The 17,221-nt window shown below is 43.7% G+C and overlaps 1 protein-coding gene across 4 annotated transcripts in view; it reads right to left on the reverse strand.

Moving 5' to 3' along the window:
• The window catches only part of PTPN11 (protein tyrosine phosphatase non-receptor type 11), a 67,799-nt gene that overhangs the window by 21,672 nt on the left and 28,906 nt on the right, over positions 1-17,221 (reverse strand). For all 4 annotated transcript variants that reach the window (XM_040250836.1, XM_040250837.1, XM_040250838.1 and 1 more), the window contains exon 7: positions 1,867-1,963. In XM_040250836.1, the coding sequence (XP_040106770.1) occupies positions 1,867-1,963 (97 nt within the window). The remainder of the gene's footprint in view (positions 1-1,866; positions 1,964-17,221) is intronic.

Here is a 17,221-nt window from a genome sequence, read left to right on the forward strand (position 1 = left end):
TTTTTTTTTAAAGGAAAAGTATAGGTAAATGACATATGTCTGAGATTTGCTTCACAACAGTTCAGGGAAAGAAGAGACGTGTACCAGAATACAGATAAACTGGGACTTCCCTGGTGGTCCAGTGGCTAAGACTCCACGCTCCCAATGCAGGGGGCCAGGTTCAATCCCTGGTCAGGGAGCTAGATCCCACATGCCACATCTAAGAGGTTGTATGCTGCAACTAAAGATCCCATGTGCTGCAACTAAGACCCGTCGCGCCAAAATAAATAAAAATAAATCTTAAAAATAGAAATGAATCAAGATTGGGGACGAGCTGACAATTGGTAAAGCTGGGTGCTAGGCATGTGTGGGTTGTGTATACTGTCTACTTTCAAATATACTTTATATTTTCTGTAATAAAAAGGATTTTTAAAAAGTGAAGTAGAATTAAATACAGTCTCCAGACAACAAGATTCTGACAATAGTATCTACTGACCAAATTCTGTATAAAAGTTCATTACTGATATAAAAATCTGAGTGTGCTTCCTAAGCAACACATTTTACACTGGGAATTAGTAATAAAGTCCTAAGTCTTAACACTGTTCTTTTGTTTCAGATTGCCCATCTTTAAAGAAAATGATGCTAATCAGAAGAAACATCTGCTTGGGATTTTTATGGAAGGAAAGGACAGTAATATTCTTTTTAGTACTGCATACCACTGCTCCCGTCATCTTTCCCTACATGCCCACATCTTACTAATGAGCACCATTCAGACCTCCTGAGCAGAAATGAAAACTTAAGACGTAAAGAGGATAATGCTTCCCCAAGGTCATTAGGACCATGCTGTGGCTCAGAATGATTCCCTGCAAATTCCTCTTTTTCTCTCCTTGATATTAGAAGAGCTTCCACTGTCTCCCATCCTCACTTACACACATCTATATGGATGTGACATTCATAGACACCGTGTATGTGCCCATATGAACACAGAAAGAGGAAGACTATGCTCCACACACACACACGGGATGGGTTTACAATATATAACAAAGTAGCTCTGATCCGGTGAGACATTAGAGCAAGGCTCTCCGTTCGGATCATGCTCCCCAATAAACTTTAATAATAAAGTTTTTGGACATTGAAATGTATACATACTGGATGGGTCAAAAAGTTCATTCGGGTTCTTCTGTATGCTCACAAACCCAAACAAACTTTCTGGCCAATCCAATCCAAGTATAGATACAAACAAAGCTTATTAAATACATTATACACACTCTGCTATCAATCCAATCCAAGTATAGATACAAACAAAGCTTATTAAATACATTATACACACTCTGCTATCAAGCTGCTATCAATCAGATTTAAATTTTTTCTTTTTCTTCCTTTTTTTTTCTTTTTGGATAAAGAATATAAATCAAGAGAAGTTCTAAATGTTTCTTCCTGGCCCACTCTGGAGACCCTGCATTAGAGCCTGGAGCTAAGAGTAGTGACTCTGGGGGTTCCAGTACCGGTTTTCCCACACAGACCCAAGAGCCAGGGACTGCAGAGCAAGGGCACAATCCTGGGACCCCTGAGGCTGACGGTGAGACCCTGGGAGAGAGCAAGCCTTGACATGATCTCTCCTGGGCAATCTAAATTAACAGAAGGAAACAACCACACTCTAAGCCTCCTAATGGCAATTTCACTCTGTAAGAAGCAGCATCACAGGAACGCGATGAACGAGGCCATCTGTCTCCACCACAGCTAACTACTTTGGAAACTACTCACAGTTAAAAGAAGCTAAGGCCTTGGATCTGCTGAAAAAGCACATGCCCCACCTCCCCAGAGAAGTGACAGAGACACTGGGGATCAAAACCTCCAAGAGTGACTATTACGGAGATTGGTACTTACAGGGCAGGATGTTCTTATATCTATTTTTGTTTTTATTTTCTTGCCTCTGACCCTCTTTCCGGCTATAGAGAAGTTTACACTCCTGTTGTTGTAGTGTCTGGAGAGAAACAAAAGTAATTATTATTATGAATCAAAAGCTTCCCAAAAAAAGCCTGCTGAGCAGTTCTGCTTTAGGGGATTTATCCTAGGAAATGTTTAAGAGTTGTGGGCGACAGCTATAAGAATGCTCACCTTAATGCTACATCAAGAGGGGCAGAAACACTGAAAGAGCTGCCGAAATAAACCCTTTCATTCATTCAAACAAAGGATGTTCTACAGACATTTAAGAGACAGCCTAGGAGAATATCTAATGCTTTGGAAAGATGATCAGAGTGAGTGTTAACTAAAAAGAAGGTCAAATTTTCCAAACAGTGTGTTACATAAACCTTTATGTCTGTGTGCACCTATGTATGTAAGAAATGGCAGAGGTCTGTACACCAAAAAAGTATGGGGCTTTTTTATTTTCAGCAGTAAGATTATGTTTTGTTTTGCTCATTTTTTGCCTAAATTTTCTACAATAAATATTTATAAGAAGAGAAACTTTGGGAATTTCCTATCAGTGCAGTGGTTAGGACTCCTTGCTCTCATTGCTGAGGACCTGGGTTCATTCCCTGTTCAGGGAGCCAAGATAAGATCCCCCAAGTCGCCTAGCGTGCCCCCACCCTGAAAAGAGATAGACCTTTAAAAATAAGTTATTAAGAATGAAAGCCAGTGAACGCTGGTATACAGTACCCAAATAAGAGATGTGATCCATGTTCTTGAGGACTTTGTAATCTGCCTACTTTAACCATTGATGAATTCAAAGCAAGCTGAAACTCAGTTCTCAAATCTGGATTCTGGCGGACAGTAAAAGTGGTTTACTGTGGGCATGCAATCTTTGTTAGCAAAGCTTTAGAGTCCTCCTGTGCCCCAAACCTACATCAGTGCCCTGGGCAGCCAAGCCTGCGTCTGCACAGACGCATGCTCCCTGCACTCTGAGGGGAGGGGGTGCCCCTCCACCTCCCCAGATAAGAGATGGAGGTAGAGAACGCTCACGCTCCTGAAGCGAGTGGTCAGGAAGGACACCTCTGCAGGGAAAGGAGGTGGGGAACGGAACCAAGGAAAGAAGAGCCTAAACAAAGCAGGCAGCCACAGCGGGGCTGGCCCCAGGGAAGAAGGGACAACGTAAGGAAGTGGAGAGGAAGATCAGCTGTAGAAACAGACAGGAAGGTGGACCAGCCAGGCTGAATGAAGCATTTTCAAGGATGTAGGCTTTATTTTCAGAATCACCAAAAGTGCCTCTTCAAGGAACCAATGGTTTCAGACAAGCCTCGTTTGAATAGGAAATCACAAATGGGCAAATCAAGAAAGTGAAAGGCAGACTAAAAAGAAAAAAAAAAGTGTTACATACTAAAAATATATATATGCCAAAATGATGATCCCTTAAGAGATTTCTCTACAAGGGAAGGCAGAGCCAGTATTTCATAACACAGTGGCCCTATTATATTTCTATTTCATTTATCTGCATTTCACAGACAGGTATGAAAGTCAGGAGTTTAAATTGCTATTTGACTCTAGGTTTCAAAATGCAATAATTCAGCCTTGACACACAGCTCAAAACCAAAATGTTTAGCCAGCTGAAACCTGGACAGAAATAAAATACAACATACAGAGAACTCTGACAATCAAATGGTCACTCAAAATTCCTCAGTGAGTTTACATACAGTAATTAGAGCCATCTGCATTCTCGGAGCTGGCATATCCTCTGATACTGCTGTTAGGAAGAAAGTTCGATCTTGATTTTTAGACAGTAAGGTGAGGTTCAAACCCTATGAACTGAATCAATCACTTAAACATCAACCAAGTGAAGAGAAACAACATCAACAAAAGCTACACGCCAGGAAATAACTAGGGGCTTGATTCAAAACAAACTTGACAGTAAAGCATTCAAGTGCTCACTGATGGAACAAACTTCGAGTGACTCTTCACTTGTGGAGGGCACACTGCCAGAGCGAGCTCTAGAAAAGGCAAATCTCATCCATCTCTCCCTGTTTAATCACGTTCAATTTCTCCCCCTGCCTTCGAGACAAGTGCAAGCTTCTCCGAACAACTCAGGAGACCTTCTCTTCTCTGAGTGGATGGAGGCCTGCCTCTAACCTCAGCTTCTGACTGTCCGGTCACTATCCTGACTGTCCTTCAGTGTCCTCCGGCATAAAGCAGGGTGAACCCTAATTACCGACCCCACAGAGTTGGTAGAAGAGTTAAGGCGCACTGTCTACACTCCAGCCACACCAAGTGTCTTGAACCCACCGTCTTTCTTCAGGCCTTCGTGTTCTTGTTCATGGCCTCTGCCTAGAATTCCTTTTCTCTGCCTTGAATACCTCTGAATGTTACTTTTTGGTCATTCATTAGGACCCACCCCAAATGCTGCCGCCTCTGGGAAGCTCTCCTGACCCACTCAGCACGACCTCCCTGGGTCTCACGATACCCACACATGATCTGCAGCACCACCCTCCATTAGTGTTCCTGTCCCACTGAATACAGCCACGTCTTTACAACCCGTCTTTTCTATTAGAGAGCATGGACCACCCCTGTTTCCTGTAACCAGCTCAGCACCCAGCACAGAGCAGACCCTCCAAATGTATCTGCTGGATGGACAAATAAATACAGGAAGGGGTTGGGGGGTGGGAGGGAGACAGACAAACCACAGACCATCATTGGCGATAGCCATGAACTGCAGGCCCCACACTCAGCATTCCATGCTGACACTGTTGACCTGGCCTTCAACGTAAACGAAAGCCACTGGAGGCAAAATATGAGATCAGCATTTCCCAATCTTTAGTCACCTGAAAAGCATATTTAAGGGAATTCCCTGATGGTCCAGTAGTTAGGATTCCAAGATTTCACTGCCAAGGGTGCAAGGATTCAATCCCTGGTCAAAGAACTAAGATCCCAGAAGCTGCACAGCACAGCCAAAAACAAAAAGACAAATGAAAACAAAGAAAGGAAAGCATCTTCAAGATGCTGTCTCTTCTCAGCACATTGCCTATTATATCAGTTGTTTTCTTAAACTAACCTCCACTTTTTCCCCTTTGGAAGATGTATTTCAAAAGAAAACTGCAAAAAAGAAAAAGTTTTCTTTTTTTTCTTTTTTAAAAAAAGAAAAAAAAAGAAACAAAAAGAAAAAAAGAAGAGAAAAAAAAAAAAAACAAAGAAAAAAAAAAAAGAAAACTGCATATTACTAGCACATAAGAAAACCACTATCAGTTGCCATAAATAGAAGGTAACCAGAAGAAGGAGTATAATAAAAATGAAATATTGTCAAATCCTACCTAGATATTATAGCATGCCTGAAAGTGAAAGTTGCTCAGTCGTGTCCGACTCTTTACCGTCTATGGAATTCTCCAGGCCAGAATACTGGAGTGGGTAGCCTATCCCTTCTCCAGCAGATCTTCCCTACCCAGGAACCGAACCAGAGTCTCCTGCATTGCAAGCCAATTCCTTACCAGCTGAGCTACCAGGGAAGCCCTGGTACACCTGAGGCTTTATTTAAAAAAAAGAAAGGTATACTGGCAAGTGTTAAGAAATAGACGTTGCTGCTGTGCAGTCACCAAGTCGTGTCTGGCTCTTGCGACCCCACGGACTGTAGCCTGCCAGGCTCCTCTGTTCACGGGATTTCCAGGCAAGGATACTGGAGCCACTTCTTTCTCCAGGGGATCTTCCTGACCCAGAGATCAAACCTGCATCTCCTGCGTTGGCAGGTCGATTCTGTACCACTGAGCCACCAGGGAAGCCCAGAGGCAGATGGAAGAGGCATATTAAAACTGTACTCAGACCTTCTCCTAAGCCATGACCAAAGAAATGGATAAGGGTTAAAGAGAAAAAAAAGAGAAAACCTTCTTCATTCACTAATTTAATCTTACTGTAACAGGGCTGCCAAACATCACCTCACACACCAAGAACACTCTGCTAGAATAATCCAGACTTCCAGGCTGAGGAAAGCCTCACCAATACTCAGCACATGTTGGCTGGACCATCTACTCAGCTCAGCCTCTGGCTTCCCTCATCCTGCATTAAGTTACCAACCGTCTCTTCCATGCGGAAGGTTTAAACAGAACACAAGCTGAGACAGTTTGGGCCCTGGAGTCTTCCAGAAAGGACAGGCCCAGGGGCCCTGTGTCCCTGGCTTTGCCGGGTGCTGACCGCCGGCGGCTGGCAGCTGTCATGGATTAGAACTGAGTAACCGTGTGTCTCCCACTCCAGCCCTGCCCCCTCCTCAGACCCCATCAGCCTGTTCTCAACTATGCCTGGGGCCCACTTGCCTGAACACAATTCATTTCTCACAGTGGACGGCTGCCATTCGTCTAGAGTGAGGCTGAAAATAAAAAGAACTCAGAGGTTGTGAGTTTCTGTGCTCTGCCAGCAGAGGCTCCCCGACTGCACCCAAGATTATCAGCTACCACCTGCTAAGGGGTGCTTTCTCCCTGGCACCAGGCTGGTGGACCAGGCATTGTCACCAAGCCCTGCCCCCAGGAGGTTACAATCCCTTCCAAGTTGATTTTCCATGAACTCCCTCTCAGCCGCCCCCAGGTCACCAAAAGCTGTGAATGACCTGCAGCTGACTGTCACTGTTTCTGTCCCCATTATCCACTGGGCCAGGCAGGATGTCAGCGATAAGGCATGGGACAGGCAGCTAAAAGGATAGTACAAAACTAGAGAGAAGCCCATGTGCAACCAACAACAAAAAAGACTATAAAGCTTGGGCACAGGCTGCAAGTATCCCATTTTCCCAAGCAATACAACCAAAGATTTGCACCCAAGGATGAACCCTCCTAAAGGACCAGAGGCTAGCCACAGTCACCTGATTACATGAGCCAAAGCTGATCAACAAAGGGATTATATCAAATGGTTAAGCCTTTATAAAAGCCATGAAGAGAAAGATAATCCCCTGATCCACACTATACATTACGAGTGCCCAGCAGCACAACCAGTGTGGACAGAACAGGTGTTCACAGTGCAGAACCATCCCTTACACATATGGCTATTGAACGTCCATGCTCCCCACACCTGGACCCCTGCTCCCCACACCTGGACCCCTGCCAGTCTCCAGCCCAAAAGCCAGTAGCAGCATTCTCAGTCTCTGTGATGATCGAAAGAGACCCCTCGAAACACTCCCTCACAGACTTCCAAAGCCCTCTGATTAAAGACCACTGGAACTGGCTCTTGAATAGAATGTCATGAATGCAAGTGGAAAAACAGGATCAAAGAAAGACAGACACACAACAAGTGGATGGGCAGAGCCAGGCAGCCCCACGCACCAGGACATGGCCTGAGAACCATTTGTCCTCACTGCTCTGAGCAACCGGGACTAATTGCTAAGGGGGGAAAAAAAATAATGCCATTAACCATTAGGGACAGACCAAGTTGTACAGTTACTTTATTTGTTGATTCTAATTCTTCCTCTTCTTATTTTTTGGCTGCACCGAGTCTTTGCTGAGGCGTGCAGGCTTTCTCCAGCTGTGGAGTACGGGCTCTCGAGCACACGGGATCAGTAGCCCTGGCGCACGAGCTCTCTAGCTGTGGCACGCAGACTTCTCTAGCTGCAGTGCGTGGGCTTAGTCACCGCACGGCATGTGGGCTGTGGCATCTCAGTTCCCTGACCAGGGATCGAACCTGCGTCCCCTGCATTGGAAGGTGAATTCTTAACCACTGCACCACCAGGGAAATCCCAGCAGTTACTTTATTTTTAAAAACAAACTAGGAGGGGAGGAAACAAGAATAACAAAGTATTGCTAAGTGTTAAGCTGAGTGTTGGGAAAAAGAAGGTTCATCATCCTATTTTCTCAACTTCAGGGTGTACAAAAACATCAATAATAAAAGAAGGTTTTTATAAATTGTAAAAAAGAAAAACAGAAATGTAAAAGTTGCTATTAACTCTCCCGCTACCTATGCATGGCTGGCCTCCTGAAGGAGAGAGAAGGCTGAGAAGGGCTGCTGGGCCGATGGCCTCTCTGATTTGGGGCCACGAATAAGAAGTCAGTGGTAACCATGTGGGCAGGCTCCACATGTGCAGGCCTTCTTCCCTGTCTGAATGAACTTCTGTTTCCCTTTGGTGTCTGCCCTCTGCAAAGAGGAACACTGGAATTCTCACTCTGTCCTCTTTACTGCAAACTCTGCAATGTTAGCAGGCACCACTAGCGGGTGAAAGCCCCCACTTCCAGATGCTATGCAGCCTGGCCTTTTACCACTTCCTCACGGTGGAGTCCGAGCGGTTAGTCCCGAATGAGTCCACGGCAACCTCGAGAAATGAAAGTGCTGATGGAGTCTCTCATGGTCAGAGAAGGTCTGCACTGATGGACAAGCACTTACAAAGCACCATGAATAGACAAAACCAACCTAAGATCTGGTTCCTTTCCAGGTGCATGTTGTAAGTCAAGTTATCACCTTCCTCCAACAAGGGGAAGAGTAAGTGGAAAAACACATTTAGAAGACACAGTCCCCAGATGAGAATAGGATTTGACACAGGAAATAGCAGCCCACAGCACAAGACAAATCCATCATTAATACTCTGTCATTCAGTGTGCAATGAATTAGGTGATGTGGAACTTTGGGAGTGAGATTCATGAAAATGAAGGGAAGGTGGTTTCTGGGAGGAGCTGAGGCTTGAGGTAGGTGAGGGGTGAGGCACAGGCAGAGGCAGAGGAGTGCAAGGAAGAAGACAAGATATCCCAGCAAGGTAGGGATGCGAGCAAAGGTGGCTAAGAGGCCAGAGCTAGTAACCTCAGAGTTGGGGGGAAGGAAACTGGTCAGAGTCTGGAAGTTGTGCTGTCAGTGGTGGGGAATGAGGTCAGGCGGGGAGCCGGGGGACTTTGGGAACTGGGCAGGAGATCTTCAACAGCTGAGCAGCACAGTGCAGTGGACTGGGAGTCAGAAGTTCTGAAAGTTCAAACCACAGCCAACTATTTGCCCACCACATCCTTGGTGACAGCTTTCTCCCTTTCTTCCGGGTACTCCGTCTTCAGAATGAAAATGCTATACCTCTGGTGGGACACTGGGAGCCACTGCAGGTTTGTAAGCAGAAGAGTGACGGGAGAAATGCTGGGAGCAGATGAGCATGAAGGGTGAATGGAAGGGCAGAGGTCAAGGGTAAAATAGCAGCTGGTGTCCTGTGGGGCGATGAGCACCTACAGCCCTGGCATCAGGTGAGACTCCTGTCTCGGCCGCTTCCCGCCTGGGTGGTCCTGGGGAGTTGCCCTGATCGTAGAGCATCCAGGGACACAAGATCTACCTACCTCCCTCAAAAGATCTGGAGACACAATGAGATGACTTCCTTAGCCCACAGCACAGCACCAAACAGACCGTAAATGCTGGCTTGCTTCCTTCCTTCCTCTAAAAACAGAAAGACAACTAGAAAAGGAAAATCAACTGGACCTGGTGCATGACAATCAGAGAAAGAGGAGAGAGACGCGTTAAGGGATGCTCCGAGGATTCCAGCATACAGGGTCAGAGAATATACAGGACAAGCACCAGAGATGGAGATGTAAAAATGGATAGTTGGTTTGAAGGCAAAAATAAAATAACAGGTCTGGTTGTGAATGCTTGAATCTGAAGAGACATGAAAGCCAAGAAGTATGGAAGGCACAAATCAAAAGGTAAAACCAGAGCCTGGAAGCCACTTGGTGTAATTGGACTGGGGTGAAAATGGACGTGCTCTCAGTGAAGAGCAATTTTAAAGCCAGAAGAGCAGAGGGCCCAGGCCATGTCTTGGAGAACCAGCAGAGTTAACTGGTCAGGAGAAGAGAGAGCAGTGAACAGCAAGAAGGGCACACGGGATGGGAGGAAGGAATAAACCAGGCACATGCTGCCATCAGAGAAATGAGAAGATGGTGGGAAAGAGAGGCTGGACAGCTGTTCCAAGACCGGCTCACAAGAGAAAAAGGCCAGAGAAAAGACTATTTTTAAAATCACAATTAAGAAAACCTTTAGTGAGACCTCCCTGGTGGTTCAGTGGTTAAGAATCTGCCTTCCAATGCAGGGGACATGGGTTCAATCCCTGGCTAGGAAACTAAGATCCCATGTGCTACAAGGCAACCAAGCCTGCGTGTTGCTAATGCACCGCAACTACTGAGCCCGTGTGCCACAGTGAAGACCAAGCACAGCCCCCTAAAAAAGAAAGCAAGCAAGCCACTGGTGTCTTCTAAAAGCGTTATTTCAATATACTGGGGACTGTCACATTCCAATGTTAAGGAAGAAAGGGGCTAAGAAGAAATGGAGGCCACAATACAGGCCCACTGGATGGAGAAGACAGAAGGACAACCACAGGTGTAGAAAGCACCAAGGGTGTTCAAAAGCAAAGGGCAAGGTTAAGCAGAGACGTGAAAGTACCTGGAAGTATCTCAGGTTCTTCAATTCTCTGTAAAGACATCAGGCAGCTCCAGCAAAAGAAAACATTCCTAAAGAGAAAAACCTGACACTGGAGAGGCACAGAACAAAAGCAGGAGGGGAGGGAGGTTGAAAGAGAAAGAGTTCAAAGGAAACAAAGGAATTTCTCCAGGATGAAGCTTGTGGAATAGACCCCCTTAGCCACTGTGATGCTCTGCCTGCAAGAAGATAGCAGCTGGGAGCTTGGGCCTGGATGGAAAACCCTGATGACAGCTTCAAGGCTGCCATCCTAGGGCATTTTTAAGCATGAAGTTGAAGCCCTGGTTGGGGGCTGTTGTTCAACATGGGTTTGCTTAGTCACCCAGTGGAAGATTTCCGCTAGAGATCATCAGCAAGAATCATTATTCGAGGCACAGCTTTGGGGTGCAGTTAAAAGTCTTGTCTCCATAAAAACCTAACCACCTCCAAGGAGAATTTATAGCTCCCCTGAGCGGATGTAATCACTTTAAAGAAATCAAACCAGACTGTGGATTTGAAGATAGGCACGAGCTCCTTCCGGAGACACGCTGGCTGGCAGAGTTGCTGGCAGAATTCAGGACATCTGTGTGGCTGTCAGCGAACTGCTTGCAATGCCCATGCAAACGGATAACAGTTTCAGACCATGACAGGGAAGAGATGCTTGTGTATAATGGAAGGAGGATGGGCTTTGAAGAAAAACCAAAATACTGAGGAAAACAAGCTTTAAAGTGCTTTGTAAAACAGAACCCCAGTGAAGAAGGTGTGCCGGGTTTATCTGTGTACATTTTTTTTTTAAGTCAGAAAGTTAATAACTGAAATCTTTCTGAAATTTATTATTGCAATCTTGAATGACATCATTTTAAGCAACTTTGTAGAGAGGTTGCAGGGACTAAAATGTGCATTCGCCAAGCCTCCAACAGGGACTCCAAATGAAAAGTGCATGAGAATAAAGAGGGACATATCAAAGCAAAGCCTGGAACATTCCTCCATACTTTTTAAGCGTCAGAGATCTGTTCCCTACTGAATATAAGCAAAGGGTCCAAAGCCAATACAAGTCTCTGTTGCTACTGAAAACAGCTCACACTTGACAAAACACAAAAACATATGTTGTGCCTACTGTGTGCCAGGCACTTTGCTGGATTCTGGGGCTACAGTGAACAGAACAAAACAAAAAGGACTACCTGTCTTTGCAGGGCCACAGACTCACCTGGACCATCTTCTTAGATAATATGCATACAGCAGACATAAAACAGCAGGGCTGAAGTGTATCTATTTGTTCACCAACAGTTTCATTTGAACAAAACCATAACTCATAATGGGCTTCCCAGGTGGTGCTAGTGGTAGAGAACCCACCTACCAATGCAGGATTCATGCTTTTGAGCTGTTGTGCTGGAGAAGACCCTTGAGAATCCCTTGGACTGCAAGGAGATCAAACCAGTCAATCCTAAAGGAAATCAGTCCTGAATGTTCATTGGAAGGACCAATGCTGAAGCTGAAACTCCAATACTTTGGCTATCTGATGTGAAGAACTGACTCATTGGAAAAGACCCTGATGCTGGGAAAGACTGAAGGCAGGATGAGAAGGGAGGCAACAGAGGATAAGATGCTTGGATGGCACCACTGACTCGATGGAAATGAGTTTGAACAAGCTCCGGGAGCTGGTGATGGCACAGGGAAGCCTGGTGTGCTGCAGTCCATGGGGTCGCAAAGAGTCGGACACAACGGAACAACTAATCTGAACTGAACCAATGAAGGAGATGTAAGAGAAGCAGGTTTGATCCCTGGGTCAGAAAGATTCCCTGGAGGAGGAAATGGCAACCCACTCCAGTATTCTTGCCTGGAGAATCCCATGGACAGAGGAGCCTGGCCGGCTACAGTCCATGGGGCCACAGAGCCGGACACGACTGAAGCAACTTAGCACATACACTCTCATGCATGGTGCACAAGTGGTGAATTCAGGCTTCAGGTCACTTGCACATCACAGCGACAAAACGGCAGGATCATAACCTACCTGTTCATTTATTTAGCGTCAGTCTCATTTTAACAGAACTTTAGTTCATTTCACCAGACCTAGAAATATTGTCCACCTCTTCGCAGTCATGAGCAGAGATATGCAAGAGACAAAAGATGTTTACAGAAAAGGGCAAACTCATTTTACCACAGTAAACGTGGTTTTTAAAAAAAAGAAAGGTGGGGGAGAAAGAAAAAAAGATGGAGAATCTACAGAGAAGAAAAATCAAAGCTTGGGTTTGCAACATTTTGATCACACCACATGACCTAGAAGAAAACCATCAATCTGAATTTATTTCAGGAGCAAAGGAGGAAAGAACCAAAGAGTTTCAGAAGAGACTTTGTATATTTTAAGATGCGTCAAGATCGGAAGTAATTTGTAAGTGTCTTCTGGGAGAAATAGCTGAAAGAACACCCAGAATTTTACAGAAAACCAGAAGCCTGGCATACAGACAAACAAAATGTACCTATCAGAGCTAAATTCTCAATGGCACTGCAATTTAGAGCTCTGGTTGACTCTAAAGACCATAGAACACACAGTAAGAAGAAACTAATCCCAAATTTATCACCTTCTGGGAAAAAACTAAGGTACAACCAGTAAAATAATAATGCCTTGCTATTGGATCAAGCTTTACCTTCAGAGGACTTAGATTTTAATGAGTTTCTGCTTCCACAGACCTAAGTTCTTCTATAATTGTTCGCTCTGTTCCCAGCCTTATTCCCCTGGCCCCAACTTTAAAGGGCATTTTTTTTAAAAAATTGACTGGATTTAAGAAGCAGGTACATAAGAGATCTAGAAAGCAGGCCACCAGCTGTTTGGATCTAGCTTCAGTTTAAATGAAACGATAATGCACTGACTGAGTGCCTGACAATTCATCACCCCAGCCTGACCTCTGAAGAGGATATAGGAGAGTTCAGACATGATCTTGTTTCTCTCCCACTTCCCCTGAAAGCCACCTCAGTTCTCCTTCATTTTGTTGTTAATAATGTATAAAACGTGAACTTAATTCGACATGTCACGGAGGGAAACCATCAGGTGAGCATTTAGAGTCAACCTTCTTTCCATGGCCAGAAAAGTCAAGTTAGGCACCTCCCTTCTAAGTTCTTATCCTGACCCTACCAATGGGGTCATGAAAAAACTCCCTACTGCCACAAGCGGCAGGAAGGACTTAGTTTCTTTAAGCATTGCCTAAGCGAACTTAACGAATCCACCACTGCACCAGATACCCAATTGGCTGCTACAATTTTTTAAAAGTTCATAGTCACTTTAGTTTCCCTGGTGGTTCAGTGGTAAGAATCTGCCAGCCAGTGTAGAAGACACAAGAGACACAGGTTTAACCCCTGAATCAGGAAGATCTCCTGGAGAAGGAAATGGCAACCCACTCCAGTACTGTTACCTGGAAAATCCCATGGACAGAGGAGCCTGGCAGGGTACAGTCCATGGGCTCGCAAAGAGTCAGACACGACTGAGAGACTAAGCATGCACACACGGTCACATTTTATAGGAAAAGTGGTTGATGCGAATGACTGCCCCAGTTATTTTAAAGTGTAATATAAAAATGGGTCTAGATTACAAAATTACTCACCATTTACTTCTTATAATTATTTCTTATATTTGCCAAAAAGGTTTGATATTTTAAAATTTTAATTAAAAACAGTACTTTTCAGACTTTAAATATGCTAACCAAAATCATGCAGGATAGATAATAAAGATTAAAGATGAGTAGGGAGTTTCCTGGGAGTCAGTGCTTAGGTTTCAGAGCATTCACTGCTATGGCCCAGTTCAATCCCTGATCAGGGAACTGAGATCTAGCAAGCCATGCGGCATGACCAAAAAAGAATAAAGATGAGTAACAACCATCACTTTTTTAAAAAATATAGAATACCAAAAAAAAAAAAGTTAATATTAACAATAATCCACAAAAATAGAGAAACAAGCATGCACAAGGCTATCCACTGTATCTTCTTTCATTTGCAAACTATCCAAATGCAGATCAATAATCGGGAAAGTCCCCTGGAGAAAGAAATGGCAATCCACTCCAGCACTCTTGCTTGGAAAATCCCATGGACAGAGGAGCCTGATAGGCTACAGTCCATGGGGTCGCAAAGAGTCGGACACGACTGAGCGACTTCACTTCTTCACTTCAAGCTGAATAAACTATGGTACATCCCCACAATGGAGTATTATGCAGTGAAAATGAATGAAGATTATCTGTAGACACTACTGTCCGGTGGATCTCCAATGTAACAAAAAGACAATGCTGGAAAAAAAGGGTGTAAAATGTTGCTACTATTTATCCACGAAAGGATGGGTTATGAAATTACAGATACATATTTGCTTATGCTTTTTGAAAGGCAATGATAAGCTACAATTTTTTTTAAAGGGCTATAAATTAAGGAGGAAAAGATGGGAATAGAAGGTAGACGTCTTTGTATTTTTTTATATCTGACTTTAGAATCAAAGGTAATATTTTATATAATTACAAATAAAATTTTATAGAAAGAAATTTCTGAAATTCAAATATAAAATGAAACAACCTAAACTGTATATCCAGTTAGAAAATAACCATATAGAGAAGAACTATAACAAATGAATTGAAAGAACAGTAATATGACTCTATTTCTCTGAAGGAACTACCTTAAGGATTAAAAAATAAAAACTATGAAAACAAACTGTTTTCAATAATCATATTATTACAGGTAGTGGAAGTCTTATAATTCTGAGCTGTAAATTTGAATTGGAAGTTTCATCTGGACTCATAAGTTATTTCAAGAAAATAACTTTTTCTAGCTCCACCCACTGAGAAGGCAATAACCAACCTTATAGCAATAAGCACTTCTGGCTCCTGGACTATAGTCTCTAAATACCACTTCCCAAGAAAGGAAGGGAAAAAAGGGAGGAAAGAGAAAAGCTAACTCACTCCTTAGAGAAAGGACTGATTCCAGTTCTGACATGGGAAATGCATTACCCTGTAACAATGTATTAAACCAGAAAGTTAAGGAATCTAGCAAAAACTACATGAGTTGTACAGGAAGGAGTGGAAGCCACCTGCAGAAGCTCCCAGTGGCAAAAGCTAAAATGATTTGAGCGACAAAAATGGTAATGAATGCTGTAAACAGACGCACACTGAGTGTGTTAAAAATCCATGAGTAGGGCTCCTCTGGTAGTCCAGTGGTTAAGAATCCGCTTTGCGATGCACTGGACACCCAGTTCGATCCCTGGTCTGGGAGGATCTCACATGCTGCGGAGCAATTAGGCCCATATGCCCACAACGACTAAGCCCCAGCCTGTGAGCCACGACTACTGAAGTCCGTGCACCTAGAGACTGTGCCGCACTACAAGAGAAGCCACGACACTGAGAAGCCTGCGCACCCCAGCTAGAGACTAGCCTCCGCTTGTCACAGCTAGAGAAAGACCATGCACAGCAATGTAAGACCCCTGCACAGCCATAATAAATAAATAATAAAAACTAAAATGTATGGTACCAATGCAAAAATAAAAATAAAGAAGTACAAAACGTTTTTAAAAATCCATGAGCACATATTGATAAAAAAATTTTGGGGGGAGAATGCTATTTTGAAAACTACTTACTAAAAAGGAAGAGAATCAAACATTTATCTTGTCTTTGGTGACAAGCACCTCCTGACACATCAACATATATGCAGTCCTGCTGAAGAAAAACTGGATCTGACAAAGCTTCTAGATAGACCAACCTACAAAAAATACAGGGACTTCCCTGGTGGTCCAGTGGTTAAGACTCCGTCCTCCCAATGCAGGGTGCATGGGCTGGGTCCCTGCTTGGGGAACGAAGATCCCACATGCCATGCAGCGCAGCCAAGAAAGAAAGAAGGGGGAGGTGGGGGTGCTAGCCTGTTCTTAGAGCCTCCCACATGAGAACATTTAGAGGCTTAGGATTTTAAAACAGAGATCCAGGGGGAACTTATTTGAAAAATGATCCAACAACAACAAGAGACAACTAGTATAATGAGAACAATGACTACTATTTGATGAATCTTCATTATAAGTGGAATGTAATGTAAAAAGACTGGCCAGGTAACATCAATTGTTAATGTTGGGTGACAGGTATATACTGCTACAATCAGATGATTCTCTCTGCACTTGTATATATTTGAAATTTTACATAATAAAAAGTTTTTTTAAAAAACAGGTTTTTCATTCAAACGCTGATGTAAGATTTCTGAAATTTCTGTTCTTATCCATCTCTCAACTCAAAGCTCCTTAAAGACAAAACCCTGTCCATCTTGTTCACCAGGGTGTCCTTGGTGACTAACCCAATGCTGGTATAAAGGAATAAACATGAGCTCAAGTCCCTGGTCAGGAACACTGAGCAAACACCATGACTGTTCTATTCTGTACCCACCCTCAGTGCTGCAATTCAATCAAGGTTCGTGGTACAGAATGTTGGACAGTTTACTCAGCCTCTCTGAGCCTGAAGGCTCCTACCTCATCGGTAAAATGGAAATAATATCTCGCCAAGGTGATCTGACATATGGTGGTTAAAAGGACTCCATGCGGCCATTTACTTGTTCATTCATTCCACAAATATTTATGAATCCTAAAGTCGTACAAAAAGTATGGAATGATCATTCCCATAAACAGAATAACAATAATATAATAAAATATTAGCTAATTGTAAATACTCATTCCACAAACATTTATGGAGCTTCTGCTGGTTACTAGGCATGCTGCTTAAAGGTAACTATGAAGATAGATACAGCACACACACACAAAATTGTTTTTAAGGACGTTTTCTGTCAAAGGGATGACAAGGGAGAGCACAAGGTTACAATGGTGACACATTTCACTGCAACAGGAACACAGCCCATTCCCACTGTGGACATTCTCCTACCCAAGCTGGTTTCAGGAAAGAAATCAGTTAATCTCTGAAAAGGTATAAACTTCCAG

Source organism: Oryx dammah, unplaced genomic scaffold (assembly GCF_014754425.2).
Source record: "Oryx dammah isolate SB20612 unplaced genomic scaffold, SCBI_Odam_1.1 HiC_scaffold_12, whole genome shotgun sequence".
Taxonomy (NCBI): Eukaryota; Metazoa; Chordata; class Mammalia; order Artiodactyla; family Bovidae; genus Oryx; species Oryx dammah.